Source organism: Papaver somniferum, chromosome 11 (genome assembly GCF_003573695.1).
Source record: "Papaver somniferum cultivar HN1 chromosome 11, ASM357369v1, whole genome shotgun sequence".
Lineage (NCBI taxonomy): Eukaryota > Viridiplantae > Streptophyta > Magnoliopsida > Ranunculales > Papaveraceae > Papaver > Papaver somniferum.
The window spans coordinates 12649202-12666402 of NC_039368.1; the positions used below are offsets into that span (position 1 = coordinate 12649202).

At 36.5% G+C, this 17201-nt stretch overlaps 4 protein-coding genes across 6 annotated transcripts; 2 read left to right on the forward strand and 2 right to left on the reverse strand.

The window, feature by feature from the left end:
- The first annotated feature begins 4335 nt into the window (after positions 1-4335).
- Positions 4336-8951, forward strand: LOC113321912 (transcription factor TGA2.2-like). 2 transcript variants are annotated; one of them, XM_026569870.1, is made up of 13 exons: positions 4336-4845; positions 4956-5120; positions 5237-5361; positions 5826-5908; positions 6041-6322; positions 6881-6925; positions 7015-7074; positions 7167-7244; positions 7335-7368; positions 7495-7766; positions 7878-8183; positions 8270-8415; positions 8523-8951. In XM_026569870.1, the coding sequence occupies exons 2-13, from the start codon at positions 4993-4995 to the stop codon at positions 8617-8619; spliced, it is 1656 nt and encodes a 551-aa protein (XP_026425655.1). In that variant the 5' UTR covers positions 4336-4845; positions 4956-4992; the 3' UTR covers positions 8620-8951. The 2 variants fall into 2 exon arrangements, with proteins under 2 accessions (XP_026425655.1, XP_026425656.1); XM_026569871.1 differs by having other exon boundaries at positions 7335-7350.
- Positions 8952-9627: 676 nt separating this feature from the next.
- Positions 9628-10755, reverse strand: LOC113324126. Its single transcript, XM_026572461.1, has one exon. The coding sequence runs from the start codon at positions 10753-10755 to the stop codon at positions 9628-9630; it is 1128 nt and encodes a 375-aa protein (XP_026428246.1).
- Positions 10756-11271: 516 nt separating this feature from the next.
- Positions 11272-12608, forward strand: LOC113320378 (protein PLANT CADMIUM RESISTANCE 2-like). Of its 2 annotated transcripts, none has more exons than XM_026568291.1 (4): positions 11272-11596; positions 11669-11746; positions 11834-12046; positions 12276-12608. In XM_026568291.1, exons 1-4 carry the CDS (start codon positions 11305-11307, stop codon positions 12350-12352), a joined length of 660 nt encoding a protein of 219 aa, XP_026424076.1. In that variant the 5' UTR covers positions 11272-11304; the 3' UTR covers positions 12353-12608. The 2 variants fall into 2 exon arrangements, with proteins under 2 accessions (XP_026424076.1, XP_026424077.1); XM_026568292.1 differs by having other exon boundaries at positions 11669-11740.
- A 3544-nt stretch (positions 12609-16152) lies between these two features.
- On the reverse strand, positions 16153-16878 carry LOC113320581. Its single transcript, XM_026568486.1, has one exon. It carries the CDS (start codon positions 16751-16753, stop codon positions 16241-16243), a length of 513 nt encoding a protein of 170 aa, XP_026424271.1. The 5' UTR covers positions 16754-16878; the 3' UTR covers positions 16153-16240.
- Between the last annotated feature and the right edge of the window lie 323 nt (positions 16879-17201).

Sequence of the window (17201 nt, forward strand, 5' to 3'; positions counted from 1 at the left end):
GAAAAAGATAAATCTCCATCAACTCAATCTATGATTCTTCATATCTTGTTGATTTACATGTTTAAATCTTCGTTTTTGACAAATCAAAATTCTGATTACACCCGGAATCGGTTTTTATTGACCTATCGAATAAACCGATTTTGGGTTTTGTTTTCGTCCATGAAGAGCATCCACAGTAATCGGTTTACATGATGATTAACATAACCCGTATCTGGGGTAGAAATGAAATATGAAAATACATCACCAGAGTCGGTTTATATATGTAATATGTATAATCCGATTACTATAGTCTCTTCATCTTCCTTTCCACAATCGGGTTTTATACATGTACCACATAACCCGATTCCTTTAGTATCTTCAGAATCGGATTACTTATGTTTCTATATGTACCGATTTCTTACTTTTTTTACTTTTTTTTTTTTTTTTTAGAATGGACTTCACACACCTAACCTAGCATTTTACAATCGAGAGGTAACCTTGGAGGATGTTCTGAGGAAACCACAAAGAGTGCCAGAGATAGTCCTATATAAGTTTGCTTTCGGAGCTGAGACCCGTCTTGAACAAGTCCTCGCATTGATTGATATGCTTGCACTGGAAGAGCTTGTTGAGGTCATGAGGTTCGCTCGGATGAGGAGAAACATTATTTCAGCTGAGAGGGATTGCCACCATGAGTTGGAAGGTATGTTTGAAGAAATGGATGAATGTATATCCATGGATGATGCAGAAGTTGCTGCTCTTGATGATGCTGCAGCTGCTCCAGATGCTGGTGCTGGTGGTGGTGATGCTGCTCCCGATGCTGTTGCTTCTGCAAATGCTCCTGGTGCTCCTTCAGTTTTTAAGTTTAACTTTTAAATACTAAAACTTTAAGTTTACAAGACTTGTGGTTGTTTTAAGTCTTTTGAGATGGTTGATGTTTGTATTTTGGATGATATTTGTGTTGTTGGTGTTTTTATTTTGGATGATCTTGTGTTGAACTTAATGCACTAAATGTTTAAATTGATTCTAGCCTGACATGCCAACAATCGGTTTACTCGATATGTCAGCATAAACCGATTGTGCAAGCCATTCTTCCTGGATGTTTTTAAGCCAATCTAGAATCAGTTCACATATGAATATATAACCGATTAGTGTCGGTGAATTAAAATGTTTTTAATCGGTCTACGTTGGTCGCAAGAAAGTCCGATTCCTTGTGGCATACAAACACAATCGGGGTTTACAGTCCTTCTAAAAGACCGATTATTTCAAATTATTTCACGTTTTTCAAAAAAAAAAACGTTCGGGACTTTCTGTATAAATAGAAACCTCACCCTTGGACCCCATTTTCCCAAAAATTGATCATTTTATTCCTCCTCACTCCATATACTCCACAACTACTCATTTCATACATATACATACAAGAAATCACATCATTCGACTCCGCGGAAGATTTGGTAGTCACGAAAGCATGGTATGCGGAAAATCGACTTAGACGTCAATCCTCCGAAAGAGAGGATTCAACAACCTTTTGGGATAAATTACACAACAAATTTAGCCAAGAATTTGGGAATCCTAATGCAAGAAGTGTTCAACAACTCCATGATAGGCACCTAGTCATCGAAAATGCGATACATGCTTTTTTAGCTCTCCAACCTCGGATTTTTAACACTCGCCCCTTCACCTTGTCCATTGCACAATTTGTAAGTAATTTTGTGGTTTTTTTTTTTACGTATCCCATGTTGTGTTATCTTCCAACGAAACACCACTAACAAATGTAAGCTTGTTTTTGTGTTTTTGTAGCACGAAGTCGTGAAAGCGCGCTACTTGGAAGTAAAGGAGGAAGCATTCGCCTTTGATGCAAGCTATCACTTCTTGGCAGATAGAATTCCGTAGGATAACCCAGACTACTTGGATGCTGTATCGTCTTCGTCGGAGGAAGATTGATGGTTTTAGAATTTTTTGTATAGGTTTTGTGGGTAGACCTCTATGTAAACCCTCACGAGACTATAACTCGTCCATTAGGGTCGCCTAGGGGTTTAAAGGCTTGATGCATGTGCTAAATGCATCCAACAATAATAATGCAATGAATGAAAATTGGTAATGAAAGGAAACGATCGGTTTATATATGTCATAAGTAAAATCCGATTCTCGAATTTGGGTTATAAAACATGTCAACGTAACCGATTATGGATGTCCTATGTTAATTCGTAAACACCAATCCAGAATTGGTTTACAAGTGAATGAATATAAACCGATTCTGGGTACTGTTTACGAAAAAAAGAAAAAGTTTGATGTTTTGATGAACTCTCTAACATTAGTTAATCTCACATCCAAAACAAAATTATCCCCTAATACGATTAATTAATGCTAATTAAACAGTGAAAAGATAGGTAGTTTGGTAATTATTTTGATAAGGGGTGGTGTAAAGTGATTTCTAGTGACCTTTTTTGTCATCTAGCTATAGGCCCCAATTAAGTGGTATAGGCCCCAATTTAGCCAGGCTCACAAATAATGGCATCCCCTACTAGTTTTGTGAGGCGGGAAGGAGGACCTACCCGTTGTGTTTGTTAGTCAAATTTTAAAATCGGATTTTTTTATTGTCTATCTAAAATTGTTATTTTTAAAAATGTGAATTTGTGCTTGTCGATTTTTAGCTTTTATTCTTTGTGATCTCCCATTTTAAGTTTCAAACTTAGACCCCTGGCATCATCATCCAATGATTTTACCATTGTGTCACAGTTTCGTCTGCCTTTCTGACATTTGTTTAGCAATATTTACCAAACATCTTAAGTTTCGGTCTGGTTCTCATCGGGTGCTTGTATACACCTTCGAAATTAGTCTTTAGATTCTTAGACAATAATAATGCTTGAATTCTGCTTGCAAAACACCCTTTTTTTTTAATCTTGTGATCAGTTGCTGAATCATTTCTTGTAACGATAATATCAATCACTTGTATTTAATTTTGCTCGCTGGATCTTTATTTTTTCCCTCGGCATTTTTGTATTTCCATGAAAGATGAAAAATAAGATGGCTCGTAAAAAAGACAAGTACGAAAGACACAACAATTAATTTAAAGATTAAAAAGAATAAACCACCCCTTGTTTGCATAAGAAATGAAAAACAATTGATTTTTATTATTTTTTCGTACAAAAGGTAAATCATATTTAATAAAAGTGACATCTAATTTACAAGAAAAGGTAAAAACGAATACCATAGTTTGCCAATTATAGCGTCTCAATTACAAATCAGAGTTGATAACGAAAACCATCAAAATAAATAAGTTTGATATGCCCAATTGTACATGGTGCACTTGACTAAAATGCAATTATTATTAACCTTTTTATCAATGATAGTGTTATTAATCCAAAGACAATGATAAGGATATAAAGTGTTTATCATAAACTTTTCGTAATACTAATGCTTAATATTTTCCCCCAAAAGCAAGATTTGGGACATCTACATTCCATAACCATATCCATCTCCACCTTGGACCCCCTTAACAAACCAGTCATACACCTTTCCCTCTCCAAAAGCACAAAGAGGGAGGTGGGGAAAAGAAGGAGAATCAACTATACGATGAAAATGTGAACTAAGCCATTATCACTAAAAACTCATATAAAACAAAATAATCCTGAACGATCCTAATAATATTGGTATACACCTGTAGCAATCATGCCAATTAGCATTAACGAAAAAACAAGAGGCATTTGAATTCCATGGCAAAAACATATAAAACAAAATAATCCTGAACGATCCTAATAATATTGGTATACACCTGTAGCAATCATGCCAATTAGCATTAACGAAAAAACAAGAGGCATTTGAATTCCATTTTGCCATGGATCACCCAACCCATCCACAAATTCTATTTGTAGAAAAAAGATTCTCTTCATTTGGGTATGTTTTTTTTGTACCTGTTTTCATGCCTTTGAAATGAGAGGAAGGGTTTGTGTGACATGATTTTAGACTTTTAGGTATTGAAACAAGAAAAAAAGGGATGTTGACCCATCAACTAATAGATAAACATATCATATATCAAACTTAATACAAAAACCCCCCATTTCCAAGAGAATTAAACAACAAATTAGTTGAATTAAATTGCAATTAAATAGGGAAAATTATTGTATTGATTTGGTTGTGAATTGTTATAGGTGGTGTGTTATATGAACCAAAACCTCTACAAATACATAAAATAAAATAAAATTCATTACTTTTTTTCTTCAAGGCCCTAAAAAATAATTGAAATTTTCATAACCCCAATTGGTTAATTATGTAAATTATTACCACCTCCTTTTACTCCAAACTATGACTAGAAATGAAGAAAGAAAAAGGGGTAGAAACAAAACAAAATTTCTCCATTCTTTATTATTAATGAAGAGAAGAAAAGAAATCTGATCTACCCATTGAATGTTTGAACTGGTATATTCATTCATTGATTGTCTGAGAGTCTTCTTAAAAACCTCTGAAAAACCCATACAAAGAAGCAATCAGAGTTGATCAAGGAGGGAGGCAGTGGAGTTGGAAGCAGCAAGCAGTGATTTTTATTTAGTTTTTATAAAAGTGGGTTCCTCCTCCAAAGACCCCACATTTGTTTGTTTTCTCGAGGACCCTCTACACACTTTTGAGACATATTTTCAAAGGAGAGATCCTCCTGTGCCATTAATGAGTTTCAAATCTTGATGGCAGTATTTACTCCATAGGGTGACAAAACAAGCTAACAGAATAATCAGGTTTCAGGGAACTACCTTTTATTAGAGAGAGATTGATAGATAGATAGAGCTTTCAAAGTGGAGGAGAATATACAAAGACACCCACCACCCATGAAGTCATACTCTTTGAAAAGAAAGCTTTGAACTTTCACTTCATCAGGTGATGATGATGGATATGAAAACTTCATCCTAAGATTTTCCAAAAAACATAGGAAATTTTTCAAACTCTTTTTTTGCTCGATCCTGATGTTTTTTGCTGTTTTGTTGCAGAGAATGATCTTATAAGTTGGAGGTATGTATTCTTTGCATGGCTAATCATAGAATTGGAGAATCAGTCCCATCATCTAACCACCAACAGCAACAACAACAACAACATATGGCTTATGCTATGCAACATGGTCTCAACACTTCTTCTTCATCATCCACTAATTTCGTGTAAGCCTTCTTCAACTCCCCCATCCTTTTTTTTTTCTTCATCATGATTTTTGACATGGGTTTTCATTTTCTTCCTTTAATCATGTTTTTTTTTTTGTACTTGTGGATATATTCAGTACACAACAAGGGTCTCATCATCATCATCATCATCATGCTTTTGATTTTGGTGAGCTAGAAGAAGCAATTGTTCTTCAAGGAGTTAATATCAGAAATGATGATCATCATGAAGCTGCTAAGAAATGTAAGTAGTACTACTAGTCCTTTTTGATTCCATTAATGTCATGTTTTTATTAAGTTGATTTAGTTAAGCAAATAACCAACTTCCAAAAAAAAAAAACAGAGTATTAGAGGGAAGGAAAGGGGCCTATAGGTGGGTTTGAGTTGGTCTACTGACTCAAGAGACAAAAGAATAAAGAGGATATGATGATGATGAGGATGTTTTCTTTTCCAAGGAAAGTAATCATTCACAAACAGAAAATTTTGAAATAGTGTGAGAAGAAGATATCATAGATAGATAGAAAACCTGTCTACTTAGCATGATTTACTGACTCTTTAAGTGCAGAGAAAATAAAAGAGAGAAGAATATATTCCAGAAAATTGGACTAGTTCTCTCTTCTTGATACTTGTGAGAAATTGTGATCAATCATCTTTGTACAATAGATGACTTGATTGTCTTGCTTGCTTTTGTGTGTATGATTCTTGCAGCTTTTTATACAGCAAGACCAGCTGCAACACTGGAAATGTTTCCTTCATGGCCAATGAGCTTCCAGCCTGCTGCAACTCAAGGAGTAAGTAGTACTACTCACTCATTGAAGAACCCCTTTGACCACATCTTTTCATCTGTATGTTAATTAGTCTTAATTTGATGATTTGGGACATGGGTTTTGTTTGAAATTTCTGTGTTTATTGAATGAATACAGAGAAGTTCAAAGTCAGGAGGAGAAAGTACTGATGATTCAGGGTCAGGGCAGAACACATTTTCATACAATAATAATCAACATAAAGCTGAGTTTCAATTGGAACCAGAATCTCCCATGAGTAGTAAAAAGTCATCAAATCAATTTCTTGACCACCAAAAACAACTAGTGGAAATGGAAAGTGATTTGCATCAAAACCACCACAACACCAGTGGGAGTACTAGACTTGCAGCAGGAGGAACAGGACTAGTACAGAATCAACAACAGCCAAAAGCATTGGAAAAGGTATCTCCTTTTCTCTTCTTTCTATCTAATAATTATCACAGAAAAGTTGGTTTTTACATTTAGGTGGACATCATTACTCATTTGAAATTTTGTGTGTATCTTTGAATGGACTCATTTCCCAAATTAAGTTCCAAAATGAAATTATTGGATTTTGTCAGCTTTTTTTAGGGGAATTTTTATCCAAATTCCAAAAAAAATCAATCTTTTATCTAGATTGCTAATCAAAAGTGTGAATAGTATTCTTGGTTAGAATCCTATTGAAATCATTGTGTCTTTCCTGATTCCTGACATTATCTATGAATTATACTGAAAAAATAACACATTTCTCTAGATATCACCAAAGAAGGAGGATAAAACCACTGAGATTTCACTTTTCAGAGACCCTTTTAAGTTCAAGATTCTGAAATTTTTTTACCCTGTTAAGACTCTGGGAAACTGAAAAGTTTGAACTTTTTTGAGAATAATCAAAAGTAGGAACAAGAAAGAATCAAATTTCTTGCAGTTTACCCCCAACATACAAACAAAAACTAACACCACCACCACTGTAATTATTTGCAGAGGAAAGGTCCTGGGTCAAGTTCAAGCAAACCCCTTGATGCAAAAGTAAGCAAATTTCAAGCTCCATTAGAATTTCACATCAAATTTGATTCTTCTTTTTTGTCTGATGAATTTGATTGGTTTTTTTATTTCAGGTGTTGAGAAGATTGGCTCAGAATAGAGAAGCAGCAAGAAAAAGCAGATTGAGAAAAAAAGTGGGTCACAAATTTAATCAAATTTTTTTGGCCAGAAATATTCAAAAATTTTGGTGTTTAAAAAAAAAAAAAAAAATTCTTGCTTTTTGCAGGCATATGTACAACAGCTTGAGACCAGTAGGATAAAACTTGCTCAACTTGAACAAGACTTACACAGAGCAAGATCACAGGTACTTGCAGCCAATCCATAAATGTTATTTTGACTGTACAAATTTGGATTTGGAACTTACTTTTAAAGCTTTTGTTTTAATTTTTTTCAGGGCCTATTTTTAGCAGGTGGAAATCTGACTTCTGGTCAGTCAGTCTCTGTAAACATTTGCTTTTAGGAAATTATTTACATTTCTTAAATGACCAAAATAACCGCCTGCTCCAAATTGTTACAATTTATGATCTTTGTGTGTTGGGCATGTTTACGTACAGATGCAACAATGTTTGACATGGAGTATGCGAGATGGTTGGAAGAAGATGAGCAACATATGTCAGAGCTAAGAACAGCGTTACAGTCTCACTTATCTGATAATCATCTTAGGATACTCTTAGATGGATACCTCTCTCACTATGATCAGATCTTTCATCTCAAAAGCCTCGCCACCAAATCCGATGTTTTTCATCTCATAACCGGAATGTGGACTACACCCGCCGAACGTTGCTTCCTCTGGATGGGAGGCTTCCGACCCTCGGAACTCCTCAAGGTATATAACAACAACCACTTTTGCATGTATGCATGTTTTCTTTTTGTCACGTGGGAAAATCCTAACATGGTGCATGAAATGAAAGCTAATTTTCCTTTTACTTTTGTGCAGATATTGATGCCACAGTTGGATCCATTGACAGAGGAACAGTTAATTGGGATATGTAGTTTACAGGAATCATCACAACAAGCAGAAGAAGCTCTTTCACAGGGACTTGAGCAACTTCAGTATTCTTTATCAGAAACTATATCAAGTGGTACTGGTAATAGCAGTAATGCTTCTGGTGTTAGTAATAATCCTGTTTCTCTTGCTAACTTCTCTCATCAACAACATGAACCTGGCAATGTTGCTGACTTTATGGGTCATATGGCCATGGCTTTGGGCAAACTCTCCAATTTAGAGGGCTTCCTTCGCCAAGTAACTCATAACTTAACTCGATCCTCTCAGTGGTTTAATTCTTACAAGCGGACTACTGATTTGAGTTATTGTCCTTGATATTTTAGGCTGATAATTTGAGGCAGCAGACGCTTCATCAAATGCGTCGTATTTTAACAGCCCGTCAAGCAGCACGATGTTTTCTGGCGATTGGTGAATACTATAACCGATTAAGAGCACTTAGTTCGCTTTGGGCAAGTCGACCTCGAGAGCAGTAAGTTTTTCTTAGTTTTTAACCCAGGTACATTATTTTGGTAGTAAGTTATTGTCTTTAACTCATAAGTAGGTTCTGATTGTGAACATTAAAAACTTCACATGCAGGAATATCAACTTATTCAGTGATGAAGGGTCATGTCAAACAACTACAGATTTACATATGGTCCAACAGCAGCAACACAGTCTTTTTTCGAACTTCTGATCATATATCCCATGCGCGGTTTGCTACTAGTACTATCTCGCAAGCTTATACCAGCTCGTCCAGTATGCGGATTCGGCATCGACTAAACTGACTATTTATAAATTTCTAGATGAAGAAAATGATCACCAAGAAGAAGATAGCTAGGGTGTGTATTCAACATTTATATATATATATATATGTAAATCCAAAACCAATTTCATATTGGGTTAGCTAATTAAACTCCTTTTATTAGAATTAGTCCAAGGAAGAAGAATCATTGTAATAGTTAAGGCAGAAAAATTTAGAAGTGCATGATTCAATCCAAATTCTAAGTGCAAGAACATGTTTGTTTGCATCTGACTCGCGATCTGAATCTGAGTCAACTCTTGACTCGTTGCGAGTCAGATGTCAGATCATTTGTTTTCAATTTTGAGTCAGATCTGACTTGACCTCTGACTCAGACCTAACCCTTGACTCGGACCCGTTTGAGTCAGGTAACAAAACACCCCTGATTCATAGGATCAAACCACTACTCACATTTTTTTTTTGAGTCAGTTGAGTCAAACAAACATACTTAGTCAGATCCAGACGACCCAGATGACTCAGACGACTCAGGAGTAAACAAACAAGGTGCAAGTCTAGATTATACCATAGCTAAAAATGAGAATGCCGCAAATTTACAAAAAAAATAAAATAAATAATGAATTAAATGTTTTGGAGACACACTATAAATATAGTACAATATTGTACAAATACAAAGAAGCTGGATAATGCATGCTGCAGTTGCATATTTCAATGGGGCTCAAATGGCGAAGATGAACGCCCTGTGTGGTTCTTCACCTTGTTGTGGTCTCCAGAGAACATGGACAGAAAAAAAATATTTAAACAAAATTGAATTCAGGGCTGAACCCATGTGCATTTCAATTAGCAAGAAGAATGAGTTTAGTGATGATTTCTCTTTTCTTCTCCTATACTATCCACCGCATTCTCGACCTTGTGCTCTTCCTATCGCTATCCCTGTATCCGTCTTCATGGCATATATGATTGAGTAACTTGAGTTGCATCATCATCGAAGTTCTCGTTACGACCGTTTTTACCCTTACCTTTACCTTTAGGCTTTAAGCCACAAGAAATGGAGCACTCAAATCCATACATATCCCCGAAGCATGATAATAGTTTTCCACCATCTGTATGTCTCCGTCGATGCTTGCCAGTTCTGTTGTACGGTCCTGCATTCCGATCATATATAGGTGGTAATTCCGTTCGCCACCTCTCTAATTTTGATTTTAAACCTTCAACACTAGCTTCCGCTTCCCATTCATCCAAAACATTGTTATTGTTACTTCCCGCCCCCTCCGCCACCGGATAGAGTTGTTCCTCTGCCATTGCTGCAGCGACCACTGACGGGGCAGGTCCTACATCCGACATCGACCATACTGAACCTGTGGTTGTAACCTCGGCGAATGGTGGTTCTCCGGCTTCCGAATGAACGGTGGACTCTCTATTTTTTTGAGGGAATAGATCAGTAAAGGTTGCCTCTGATCTACGCTCGCTCACACTGCGGCGAATGTAGAAACCTTTTTTATGATCTTTCTGGTGGATGTGGTGGTTTGGACTATGTGATTCTTCTCCCATTAGATCCCGATATCCAACAGCCGAAGCGCTTAGTTGGGTATAAAGAGGCATACTTCTCATAGAACCATCTAAGAGAGCAACACCCATGTTCAGGATACCTTGAGGACGACCTGACGGACGACGTACTTGTAATGCAACGAAACGCATGCCGGAGTTATTTTGATTACGTGCAGACGGAGGTATAAGATTTCCGACAAGAACGCGTACAACGCCCACACATACATCACGAAACATTCGAACAGAGTAGATTTCAATCATCACAGCTGCTGTATCAGATTGCAGGAAAGAATCATCTACACGAAAAACAAATTTATCGTTCCAGGTTGGATCGGTATGGCCATGAGAATCCACTCGAGTCGATAGTTTACGTTCAGGATGAACCCATGCAACAGCATATGTTTTCATTCCTTTACCAACACGAGCAAGATCTTGCGCAGAAATCAAATTGATCTCTAGTAGTTGAAAGGGCATGGTTTTCGTTGGAGGAGGGATATTGGTAGGGAAAGATAAAACGGACGTCATGATTGCGGTGGTGGTGGTGCTGGTGGTGGTGGGTTTGCAACAAGATAACTACGTGATTTCCTCCCACCCGCCGTCCACGAAATGTTGGACGACGAGATATGAGAGCTTTACATGAATGAGGGATGTATAGGCGCAGAGACAAGGCAATGGAAGAAACATCTAGAGAAAAAAAGTACAGGTCGGATTTTCGAGGCTACGAGTAATAATGCGGAGGTTCAGGGTACAAAATTAGTAAATTTGGAACAAGTACTTACATTTGACCGCTGTTTTCGTGTTGTTCTACACAATTGGGATGTCTATTTTTCGAATTGTTCGAACCAAAAATAGAGACGTTGGTAGGGAAAGATAAAACGGATTGTGTAGAACAACACAATTGAGATATCTATTTGACGATTTAGTTAAGCGGTTAGGCCCAAAGAGACGTTGGTGTCTTTTGGTTTCAAAGGTTCGTGTCTTTTCCATTTTGTTAAATTGGCCACCTCGAACAAATCCAACCATAACTGGAACCAACCTTTTCCTCTTTTTGCTGCAGTTAACAAAAAGAAAAAAATGTACTCTCAAAGTGATTTTAATGGGATTGAGAAGGGATCACCACCAACACCCTTTCCAAAACCCTCGGCACCACCGCAACCATCGTCATCAACTTCTACCATAGCAACAGGTATTCCAGTAGTACTGGATAATCCTTCAGCAAATAACCATTTTTCGAACTACGCTTCTGCTGGTAATGATAATGGTGGCAATATTGCTTCAACACTTGATCAGTCTCAACATCAACAACTTCAACCTCCGGTCCCTTGGTCCTCCGGTCTATGTGATTGTTTCGACGACTGTCATACTTGTAAGTTAACTTAATCCCATCGGTAATAACTATTTGTGGCAAGATTTAATATAGTACGAAATTATGCAACAGGTTGCTTAACATTTTGGTGCCCATGCGTTACATTCGGTCGGATTGCTGAGATAGTTGACAGGGGTTCTACCTGTAAGTGTAAGCATTTCATTAGAATTTAAGAATTTTCTTCAATTATTGGTGCAAGCAATTAATTAAGTGTCACCTTTTGTGGTAATTTTATAGCATGCGGAGTAAGCGGAGCATTGTACATGATGATAATGTGTGTGACTGGGTGTTCATGTTTGTATTCGTGTTTTTATCGTTCGAAACTGAGAGGGCAATATTTCTTGAAGGAGAGTCCATGCACAGATTGTTTTGTTCATTGTTGCTGTGAAGAATGTTCTTTATGTCAAGAGTATAGAGAACTCAAGAAACATGGGTTTGACATGTCTATTGGTACGAACCCTCTCTTTCTTTTCACAAGTTATCTTATACCACTATTTATTTTTGAGGCTAGAAATTGTTGAAGGGTTGCCAAACTCCACATTGTTGAAGGGGTGGTTCGCAATGGGACTGGTAACCCCTTTTGAATTTGGTAATCCCAGATAATGTCTTGAATCAGTGTACGAGAACTGGTGTTTTGAGGACGATTTTTCATTTATATTCTCCAACTGATTTTTTGTAGGCTGGCACGGGAACGTCCAAAGACAGAAGCGTTTGTCGACAATGGCTCCAATTGTTGAGGGTGGGATGAATAGGTAGCTTTCTTTTATATGTTGGCAATGGCTTCAGTCAAGTGGCTGAGGGATCAATGAATCAGCAGTATGCTGTTATAGGATTCAAAGTTGTTTTTATATTCTAAAAATGTTTTATCATACTTGTATCGAGTTCTTAGAGTTTGTTTTGGTTACGTATTTACGTATACATTTGGCTTATAAGGGCCAATTTTGGGTCAGATGTTAATGTTACTTTTAGACCTTGTTTATTTACGGATGACTCAGCTTCTGGATCTGAGTCAATCTCTGATTCGGGCCGAGTCAGCAGTCAGACCGTTTGTTGAGCCAGATTTGACTCAGACATAACCGTTAATTCGAACTCATTTGTATCAAGTAATAAAGATCCCAGATTCATGGGACCAAACCAGTGATTCGTATGATTTTGAGTCAGATGAATCAGACTCGAAATAAACATATCAAATCAAATCCAAATAACTCAGATCCAGACGACTCAAATGAATCAGTAACAAACATGGTGTTGTTTTATTTTTGCAAAGTATATTTTGAATTACCAAGTAAACTTGGGTCATATATAAGTCAGATTTTTTAACGCCATATACTCATAGGGACAGATTAGATAACAAGTTTGATCACATGACAAAAATTTGGATTGTCTAACAATTTTTAAGTTCATGTAAATTTTGGATCAACAAAAAAAGTTCTGGACATGATGGTTGATTTATGTCACGGTGCATATTTTGGGACAGGAGTCAAAACAATTATCATGAAAAAGAAAGTTGGCCCATCAACACTAATATATTTTGCATTAGCATTGTGGGTACACAAAATAGGCTCGCCACGTGGCCGCACAGGAAGGCCCAAGAAAAGACTGAAGAATCTCATTCAAAGATCTCGATCAGTGACTTGTCAAATCAAATGTCAGAATTAACTCGCTACTAACTAATAACACAAAGCACGAAGAGGAAGCATCCTAAAAACGAAGTACCTCGTATAAGGAATCTAAAATGTGAAGAATCAGTTGGAGTACCCGACAAGACACCAACCACCAAATTAAAGATGGAGGAAGTGAGGTTACTTGGCTGGAAAGATTACTTGCGAAGTAAGTAAATTATGGAACAAGAAAAGAGACAGCTGTCCCGACAAACACCCAAAGTTTCAGCGAAAGAAAAGGGAAAACTTTAGGGAAAATGATATGGGCGAAGTATAAAGCATCTCCACGAGAACCCGAAGACGATGAGACGAAATAAAGTGAAATGTACTCCATAATGATAAGATGGACTATAAATAGAGGACCTTAGGCAATGTATAGAGGTCGGATTCTTTGGTGTGGGGATGAGTGATTAGGGTTTCCTTGTAGGCAAGAACTTGTATTTTCACTACTTGGAGTGGTTAAACAATAAAGAATATCTTATCCGAAACTTTTATCATGTCTTAGATTTGTTTCTTTTCTTTTTTGGGTGTGCTACTGGATTTTCAGTAGTTAGAAGCAAAATAGATTTTAGTTATGGTAATGATTTTTTGTCGCACTGTAGATTACTGATCACCGAGTAATTTTGAGTAATTTTTAGTTACGGTGCGAGAGAAGTCTTTTTAACAGAGGATCACAAGGCCACAATGATACAGTGAGATTTTATTTTGGATCACCACATTTTTGGCAGCAGAAGTAAACATACTGTGATCGAGGCAACAATGGAACGTGTTGTTTAATTAAGCACTTTCGATTAAAGGCGTAGTAATTCAGCGTCCAAGGCACCCCCCTAAATACAAACATAACTTCACTTGATACTAAGCTAATCTTGATTAACTTATTATTATTAATGTGTCTAAATTCATTCATGTCAAAAAGGAAAGGACGTACACCTAATACTGCCACTAATTCCGCCCAAAAAGTACTTGGCCTTTTTCTTCTTGGCATTGAAATTATAAAGATAACAACTTGAAGCGAAAGCTAACTAACATCGTCTCATCTTCTATTATAAGTAAGACTACAAACTTGGTTTCTCATTATCATTATCATCATCATATGTTGCACCTAACCTTATTTTGTGTATCATTATCAATCAAATATATGTGTGTGTCCTTAGTTAATCGATCTTACGTAACTGGTTCTTTTGAGTATTAATGAAATGTTCCTCTACTAAAGTGAATATATTTAAGGATAAAAGGACCTTTCGTCCTAACTTTCCCTCGACTCTTTACGGCCATGTAAAATTATATAGGCTCGAGGACCGACCTGCTGAGTTCGTATTAAAACGTGTTGTACATTTGATTTAGAAGCGTAGGAATTCAGTGTTTATGAGTCATTGACTATCCCCCCATTATGGCACGATCCAAACATAACTTCACTATTTAATACTGCATATCAACTTACTAATTATCTAATGAATCCGTGTCAAAAAGCATACCTAATGCTGACATGATTAATTTTTCTTAGCAATATTAAGATATTAGCGTGATGCGTGGAGTTGATCGGCACATTTGACACAACACAATACGTGATACATGAGGCCACACATCACAACACAACTGGCCGGTACCATATTTGATGTTCCTACTCCCTACATGGATTTAGTAGTTGTGGGTGCTTTTATCCAACATTAAAACATAAGTCAAATGATTTCTCTCTGGAAGCCACTAGGCCACTCTTGACAGCCTACACGAAGACTTCCCTCCAATATTAGTCTTGCACTTGAGTTGTTTTCCCCGTAATTTGATTGGTTTCTAAAGGGATGAAAAACAATATATTGATGCATCAAATTTCAACTGATTGGAGATTAATGGCTAATCACTCCTCCTGTTTAGTCATAGCTAATGTACAGTACATACCATGTCAAATCCGTGTTTCATAGATTTGGTTTCGGTTTCACTCTGAAACAGCAATGCAGTGAAATGATCATGCTATGTACCATACCAGCTGGCTAGAGCATATAAACTCATTCCTAACTGGGTCTGAAACCTGATTGACTCCGTCAATCCGAGTACGGAACGTATTCTATATTTGTTAGGTACATATTTGATTTCTTGATGTCTTTTTTCTTTTCTTTTTATGAGAAGAGATCACAAGAAGCTACAAGAAACAGCCGTACATAAATTTTTTTTTGCAGAAATGTTACTTCTGGAAGTCATCAGTTATGTTGCGGTCGACATAATTGGAAGCATTACTGCTACAGCCTATAGGGTACCATACCAATGTCATCGATGAATTTTGACTCAGAAATCGCGATTTAGACATTTAATTAGTTCGAAAATGTGAGTTTTCAACACCCAACAAGCTAATCACTGTATTTACTTTTCTAGATCTCTGAATTTACCACTCTACTAGACGATCCACAACGTGGGAATAATCATAAAGAGTATGCATTGGCGGAAAGTGAGATCAGACATATCGCAGACATTGCTAATGCTAGGTTTTTAAAGTTCCGCATAAAATCATCCCTATGCTAAGTTAATCCCAAAACTTGTCCGGAAAACCCCCAACATTCAAAGTTGAAAGTCACGTTTTGCAGTATTTTTTTTTTGTCAACTCGGGCATGTACGGATGCACCAAACAGAATAACCATGACTTTTGGCGTCTTTCCTTGTGGCGGCATTGGCAATGCAGTTCGGTCCTTATCGATGGTACCTAATTCTCACCCTCCCACTCCACACTATCTAAACACTATGTTTAGAAGAAAATTATGATCATCAAACAAAAATTCAAACTCTCATGAACAATTAAGAACATCAAAGAAAAATTCATCTTTCAGAATGTAAAATTCAACTTGAATTGAAATCATTACCAATATATACAAAGAAAAAGAAAGAGAATTACTCCTAGAAATTTGGTTTAATCTAATCCTCATCAAAATTTATAAACGAATAACTAAGAACAAGAACAAATCAAACAAATCCATGACCCAGAAAAATAAAAAATCTAAAAGATTTTATTACTAAGATGATGATGATCAACAACATCAACACTAGTAGAACAAGAAAGTAATTTACGGAACAAAGAAAACAGAGATTCTTTAACTTTCCTCACAATAGTACACTTTCTTCTTCTTCTTCTTAATTTTTTACCGCCATTAATGGCGATAACACTACCCCCTTTTGATGATGATGATCTCTTGTTATACAGAACAACTTTATCTTTAACTTTCCCGAAACATCTCTTAGTTTTCTCAGGAACTGTTTCTTTCTTCTTCTCTGTAGTAAATTTATAACTTCGAATATACATGTTTCTACAAGATATAGAATCCAAAACCCTTGGAGGACCATTCTTCATCACCTTTCCTCCTTGTTCTTGATCTTGAGAAAGACTTACTGATTTCAAAAACTCTTTATCAGATTCTGGCCAAGTATGTAAATCTGCATAACTTGCTTTCCTTCTTGGATGAACTTTACTAACATCATCAACAACACAGTTTGATTTACAAATCGAACCCATTGATTATTTTTCTGGGTTTTAATTTTGATTTGGGTTTTTGGGTTTTAAATCAGAGAAATCAATCTTAGATCGCAAGAAAAGATAATGATGAGATCTCTCTAGAGAAAAGCAGAGAGGGTTCTTATTTTTTTTCAGTGGGTATGAGAATGATGATTTAACATGATTAAAGGTTTATATAAGTAATGACTCTGATTTCTGAAAAAGTTACCAGGAAGATGGTAACTAACTGTTTGTTAGTCAACTTTGACGGTAAAAATGGGATTTGGATTGTGTTTGGGATTAGTATGGATTTGGGTAGGGATTAGGATTGAGATTAGATGATTTTTCTGGGATTAACTTCCAGGGGGTCAAAGGAATTCAAAGTCAAAGACCATGTATCATGTGGACATTAGTGAGTGGAGTGTCCGAATATTTAGGGTATGTTTTGTTCCCTAATTGTTTTTGGGGC